A 7,702-nucleotide genomic window follows, 5' to 3' on the forward strand; every position below is an offset into this window, starting at 1 on the left:
TTACAAGGAATTCAGAGACTTGTTAACATCCCTTTTTAGACATGCTAAACCATTCATTCAATACTGGCCTCCTACCCGCATCACTAAGAGAGACCAACATTTCTTTAATTCTCAAAAAAGGGAAGTGTCCAGAAAATTGCGCCTCCTCAAACCTCAAAGTCATATCCAAAGTCCTGGCAACTGGTCTGGAAAGCCTTCTGTCTCGCATAATTAAAGAAGATCAAACAGGCTTTAGTAAAGGCTGTAATTCTGGTAATGACATCAGAACATCAGCAGGACCTGGAGTGAATGAATCTGCCTCCTCATATCCTGGATGGACAGAGTTTAACTTCTAAAAATGATTGTTCTCCCTCGTTTGCTTCATCCAATGAGAATGATTCCCATTTTATTTACACATAAAATAATTCATAAGATAAATGGATGGTTTAGCTCTTTCATTTGGCATAACTAAAGATGTCCTGCTTACAGTTCCCAAGTGAGGATAGTAGTCTGGATCTTCCAGACCTCAAAAAATATCAATAAACGCCCTCTTACAACAACCGACAGACTGGGTTTATAATAATACTTTTACGTTGCGTTGTCTAAATGTCCTCTCCCAAATTTACTCTAAGAAATCTGAAATCTCTTTGAGGATGGAGTCCTTTAATCAGATATCAAATATGATGTACCCAGAAATGACCTCTTTCGTTTCTTTCAGATAAGAGATTATATTAAGAAAAAAAACTTCATTAACTGATTTTAATGTCTCTGATATTGAAAAACAGATGTTTTGTACTGCATGAGATACATCAATCAGTGTCTCATATAACATTCAGAGGAAGTACTCTGCCGCAATAAAAAAAAAATAACAATCTGTAACCAAACCAGTGCATTAGAACTCAAAATATTACACAGATTGCATTTATCACCTGATCGCCTCTCCAAATTTAAGCCCACCGCCTCACTGTTGCGCCTCAAATGCAGAACTAATATTGGCAGCCTTACACATTGTCTTTGGTCCTGCCCCAAATTACAAAAATACTGGGAAACTGTCCTGTATGAAACGTACAACATGTTAGGAACTGAGCTTCTCCTTGGTCTTCCTCGTATGCACATTACTAATGAACATCATAGAAAACTGTTCATGAAAGGAAAAACATATTACTTCAGCATATTCCACTGGACCTCCTGACTTGTCTAATACACTCCAAGACAGCTAACTTCACCAAAATGTGGAAACTTTTTTTTTCTTGAATATGTAAATGTGTCTAGAGCTTTTATACGAAACATATGAGATGCTGAGGTCCAACTATGATGGTTGTTGTTGTGAAATTGTGATAGCTGACTCAAAATGATGAGCAATGTTTGACAGATGTGCCTTTTTGTTTTCTTTTTTTCTTTCTATCTTTCTCTCTTTTGTCAGTGCTGAGCTGTACAGTGTTACATTTTAAATTTTAAATTGTTGTTATCCTTTTCTATCTTTTGTTTGTTAAGTGGATAATGAAAAACTCCATAAAAGGCCATTGAGGGACAGAACAAACAGAGATGATTATTGCATTATTAAAGCATAATTCAGCTCTGGTTACCAACTGATTTATTTGTTTGTTTGTTGCCTGCTTCAGTGTCCTCGGTCATAACAGGGTGTCAGTGATCACTTTGCTTATCCAGCCGTTTTGACACTCAGCATGTGTAGCACCTCCCATACAGTCACCTGCCCAGCCAGGGAGGAATGTCACAGCAGAGTGACCGACCTACACCACAGTGTGATCTCACAAATCTGTGTGTGTGTGTGTGTGTGTGTGTGTGTGTGTGTGTGTGTGGCTTTGTTTTGTACTGAAAAGCCTCGCGTCCTGTTGACATAACTGTTTTCCCTCCCGTCGTGCTGACTTTGATGAAGCAGGCTGTTTGCGTTGCTAAATACAGTGCATTGACTGTCATCAGTGAAATTACTCACCATCATTGTTGGCCATCACTGTCATAATGACCTGACTACAGGTGAAGGGTTGATTTTTACTGTGATTACTCAGGGTGTGTATTTGAGTCACAGATAATCCTACAATCACTGCTTTTATTGCTCAGCTACAGATTTTAGAGGAATATCGTTTCCACCCTGATACCTACAAGGCCATAAAGATGTCTGTCCAACACTTTAATCCAAAGCAAAATATTCCAGTAACTACTGGCCATGTTACCATTAAATTTAGTCTGGAGACTTTTCAGCCAGCGACACAAACAGTTTGGGATGGTGTGTTGCTGACTTTCCTCACATGCCATGTTGCCTAACCTACTACAGCGTGTCGCATGACTGTTTGAGAGAAGACATCCTGTGACCTTACACAAAAACACACATCCACAAACACAAGATCCTTCTCCAACTGAGCCATGACTGATGGTAAAAGGTCTGATGGTAAAGGTTCATTTACACCACAGCATGTCCCATGACATGTAAAAACTTCACACTCAGAGTCAGACTTTTGACTGTTTTCTACTTGTAGTGCACTTCTTTCACTTTCTGTCCTACACTGCACCCATCTGCACTCAGTTTACAGCAGTTCAAAACTAAAGTACAATGTATCTGAACACAGTTTGTTGTCCAGCTTCACTGTGAGTGTGAGCTGAGTGTGAATGAGGCTGGTGAATGTGTCTCCCATGGAGAGTTGGCTGAACAGCCTGTTTTGGTGTGAAACACATCTGTCATCCAGATTTTTACACCTGTAACACAGCAGCTGTGTGTGTGTGTTAGACAACAGCTTTCACTTTTGTCAGATATTGTATGTAATCCTTTCATTCGTCTGTCTCTTCAGTGTAGCGTCAGGAGGCAGATTTATTGAGTGGCCTGAGTTCGCCATTTACAGACGGGTTTCGAATGTTGTTGCTGCCACCTTGTGGAGTATTTCTGTTATGTTATCTAACAGACTTTCATAAGTACTGCTCAGCAGAAATGAGCCATGTGAGCGGTGACCTACCACATGGTCCTTCACTGAAATACTTTCATAAATGAAAGAAGGCGTTCAAAACATAAACACTGAAAGGGAACATGGTGGGAAAACTAAAATGTACATATATGTTATTAACTCTCAAGAGTTTCTTTGGCCACTGGAGTCTCCTCAATTTAAAGAAATGAAATTGATGCATTCGTAAACGATTGTGTCAGCTAATATCAGCTTTAATAGCAAATAGATATGTTGGTAATATAAGTTTTCATCCAGTATTTGTCCATTTGTGGATTCTGCATTTTTATTATCTTTTTTTTCTAGGTATGTGTCACATAATCCAGGTGTCAAATCAGCAAGTGCATTAAACTACTTAAAGATTGGCACATCTGAAAAACTCTTTTGCATTTCAGCTGTTAACAAAAGCACATCTCTGTATTTATTACTGAAGAGGAGACTAAATTAAAACTAACAAAGATCAAATATTGTAGCCATTGATACTTCATTATCAATAATTTATTATGTACTGGCACATCCATTGTAACGTTTATTTCCTGCCGTCTTCCCCTGCAGGTGATCACCTGTTTCGGCCTCTCCGTGCTGTCGTGCCGCTACGTGGGCTTTGCTGTGGTGGCTCTGTTGGTGGAAATTAACTCAGTGTTCCTCCACCTCAGGCAGATGCTGCGCATGGCCAGCCTCGCCACAGGCACTCTGTACCGGGTCAACAGCATGATCAACCTGGGCACGTACGTGGTGTTCCGCATCAACACGCTGGCCTGGATGACCCGCTGGCTGGTGCTAAACAGAGACAAGGTGCCCCTCCTGGCCTACACGCTGGGCAGCGTGGGTATGGCCATCATGACGGCCATGAATATTGTCCTGTTCTATCGGCTGCTCAGGAGCGACTTTCTGAAGAGCAGCACCCGGGAGGCCAAGAAAGAGAAAGAGATGTAGGGAGGAGAGGAGGAGGAGGAGGAAGAGGAGGAGACACACGAAGGATTAGATTCATCAACACACTCGTTACTGTATGTTAACACCCTGTGGCCTGGATTTGTTTTTGTTTTTTGTTTCTTTGTGTGTAATATACTCACAGCTGAGAGATGCAGGGATCGCTCTGTTTTTCTCATACTGTATAGACGCACACACACTGACACACACAAGGTGTAATCAGTTGGACTCGCTCAGAGCACAGAATCACAAAGCCGTTACGCTGAAAACTACATGGTCCCCATCAGTTGTAGTTTTAACTTTTAGCTTCTGTGCATGTGTGGTCCAGTTATCCTTGAGTGTCATTAGTGGCTCATTAATGCTATGAGGAGGATTATTTATATGAACAGTGCAAGACCTTGTAAATAACACCAAACGCCTCATAGTCCCACAGGGTGTGTCAGATAAACCTGTTTAAAATGTAGCTTATGGTAACTGAAGACTGTTCATAAAACACCATATATATATATATAATATATATATTGCCATAGGAAACAGCAACAAATACAAAAGTATACAGTTATATCATAAAAAATATATTTTATTCATATATATTCTACACAGTTGTGGGTTATTTAAAATCTATTATGTAATAACAATATTATCAGCATCTATCCATTACCACTGAATAAAGGATCAGTGAAATCTAAACCCTCTAGTTTAAAACTAGCACTGCAGAGGTGAAGATGTCTTTATTTTTTCCCACCAAATCTCCTCAACTAGAAACCACCTGCTACCTCAGAAAGCTTCTTTGCCTCTTTCAAGCACGAGCTTTGCTGTCAGTGTTTGGCAGGTTCTTCTTTATTGTAGAAGAAAAATATAAGAAAAAAGCAATCGAGCAAAACAAAACTGTACTATAATTAATTAATAGCAATCTTCGCTTAATGAGAAAATATGTTAATGGGGTGATAAATGACTAAAATTAATTTCATAAGGATAAATTCTTTGAAGTGGCATTTGAATAAAATCAGATTACATTTTACTTTTGAGTGTGTGGCCAATATAATGCAAAAAGAATTCTTCACCAAGTTGTATTAGGGCGCTCATCAAGTGATTTGATGTGATAAAGCATGAAAAAAAATCAGCAGGCCTTACATTCACCGTAACGACACAGTATAACCATGATCCTTAAAATAACTTGTGCACCTCAGATCTTACTGGCAAACGGTACTGTCAACCAAACCATTGCATCAGTAGATCTCGGAGGAACAAAACCAAATTGAGTAGATTCTGGCTCGATCGGCTCGTTGATCAATTACAACGGCAAAAGGGAGAAAGGGTCCCGCCCGACCTCCCAGCAGCCAATGACCACAGTGTCCAACAGCAGTCAGTGACAAAGGTCGTCTGACAGCTCGCAACACACTTGAAACCTGTGAAATGACAGGAAAACAGAACAAGCTACATTTCATGGTTTGTGTTCCTTTTAGTAAACCATGATGTGATACAATTTGCAGTAGGAGCTTTCAGACAGGCGGGAGTTGTTATTCTTCATTTGGCCTTTGGAGGACAGCACACTCCTTCACATCATCTCAATGACCTCAACACCGCCAAGAACACCAGAGATGTCTTTATTTTGTAACGTCTTTGTAGGTCTTTGCCATCCTGCCTTCAATTTTAAGTCGCCAAGCGGTATGGATAGATGCAGAGCATTTCTGAGGTTGGTGTCGGAATAAACACGTCTGAGATCTGTGAATACAGCAAACTTTTATACACATGGCGGCTACGAGGCGGCCCGCTCTACCAACTGACATCAGAGTCCTTATATGGCGTGGATGCCATTTATGGTTTGTGTTGACTTTTTGTGTATATTCATTGTTTTTTGGGGGGGTTTCAATTGTGTATATTTGTAATTTATTTGTACTAATATGTTGTGGATTAAAATGCAATTGTGAAAAACAGTTGATTACAGTGAAACTGATATGATTGTGTAAGTCATGTTGTTGTGGGGCATTGTGCCACTTTGGGTCTTTTTTTTTTTTTCTTTGTTTCCCCAGCGAATATTTTCAGTACCCAATGTCTCTTAAGACACACTCATAGTCATCTCAACTATATCACAAACACAGCAGCATGTTAAGTATGTAAATAGACACCAACATACTTGAGATTGCAGTTCAAAGGAAACATCAGACCCACATACTGAACTCACTAATCTGCTTTAAGCACTTCAGTGCAGCTGACGAAGTTGCACGAACACTCCACAAATTTTAACTCCTTGTCGACATTAAAATTGAGACACCACTGTACTAAAGACACAACGCTATTCAGGAGGAAGACAGTGGTGCTTGTTTATTGTCATCACGGCTGATTCTCAGTTGCCTTTTTGAGATTAAGAGAAACTCCCTTTTTGAAATTTTTTGTATTGTGAATATAGATTTGCATACATTTTTTTCCCCAATTCTTTCTGCAAATGTTTAGAGCAGCTTAAACTTTGTTGTTGTAGTGAAGACAACTGGTGACAATTGAAGTTATTTCTAGCAAGCAAGCTTATATTTGTGAATGTGGTGTATAAGGCTGTAATGTCATTGAAATTATACTTGTGTGATACCAGATTTGTTATTATGTCACTGTGTGCTTGTTGGAATTGTGATGAAGCTCGGCAGCCAAGTGGAAATGCCTCTTCATATCAATGTCGTAACCACACAGAAGGACTTATGGCCAAAAACAAGCCGGAGCACTGCTCTCTGCACTCCAGTTCCTGCTCTCTTTGTTTTTTTTCTATTATGTGCATTTATTTTCCGCCTACATGGCTTGGATTTAAAACCATGACTGTCCCAAGGCCACAGGATGATGACATGGTTTTATATTTGTGTGCATTGCACACAAGAAAAAATGATTTCAGGATGTAATTGCAGAAACAGTCACAGCGGCTACGGACTTATGTTGCTACACTGCCTCATATTCTTCACCCTACACAATAAATACGATGGTCAACTGTGATTTGGTCCTCATATTTTTTAAGAGTCTTTATTAGAGAATAGAAAAGACCATTTTTGGAGATAAACAACATACAGTTAAGACCTTTTCCTGTGTTTGTTCATTTATAGACTTAATATTCAGTCTGGTGATTGGTGTAATATTGTCCATTGTTAACAATTTGAAAAATGAAATTGATCACAACAGAGAAGACTTTTGACACTGTGCAGCTTGTCCAGGACTTCATTAAGAGGACAGAAACCTGGTTTACTGAAGCAAATGAGACCAACTGAGGGTCTGAGAGTAAAATCATCTGCTTTCTCTGAGCCTCAAACTGTCACGTTTCACAGACGTTTCTCTTGCGTGTAAATAAACTTTATTTTTTCATGTTTTGTCAGAGATTGTTTTGTAATTAAAATTCCAATTTATATGTTTATAAAATAACATTATTGGTTTAACGTGAAAATAAAGATCACTGAACTAAATCTTGTTTTTCTTTTTTTTTTTTTTTACAACACACATTTGCCTGAGCTGCAGTAACTGGATTAGAAAAGGTCTTGCATTTTAATTTTGACTTATTTTAACATACAGAGGTATTGTCAGCAAAATGTACTGAAGTATCAAAAGTAAAAGTACATTTTGCAGGTTGAATGGCTCCATGGTAGAGCTCAGTACAGTACAACTACTTTACAGTAGAGTAGTTTATAAAAATGCATATTTTATAAGCTCTTTGTAGGTTTCAGTATGTAAAAAATATAAACTAGTCACTATAACTGTCAAATGTAGTGGAGTTAAGTGTACAATATACGCCTCTGAAATGAAGTGAAGTATAGGGTAGCATAAAATAGAATAAGTCATACCCTAAGTCCAACAGGAAGTCGGCCATTTTG

General features: G+C 38.9%; 1 protein-coding gene across 1 annotated transcript in view; it reads left to right on the top strand.

Annotated features, from left to right (window-relative positions):
* tlcd2 (TLC domain containing 2) overlaps positions 1 to 7,297 on the top strand; it is a 29,809-nt gene extending 22,512 nt beyond the window's left edge. Inside the window, exon 4 of the mRNA XM_067594647.1 lies at positions 3,486 to 7,297. Coding sequence (XP_067450748.1) covers positions 3,486 to 3,866 — 381 coding nt within the window. The 3' untranslated portion in view covers positions 3,867 to 7,297. The remainder of the gene's footprint in view (positions 1 to 3,485) is intronic.
* Positions 7,298 to 7,702: the final 405 nt, after the last annotated feature.

This window comes from Thunnus thynnus, chromosome 7 (genome assembly GCF_963924715.1).
Source record: "Thunnus thynnus chromosome 7, fThuThy2.1, whole genome shotgun sequence".
In the NCBI taxonomy this organism is placed as follows: domain Eukaryota; kingdom Metazoa; phylum Chordata; class Actinopteri; order Scombriformes; family Scombridae; genus Thunnus; species Thunnus thynnus.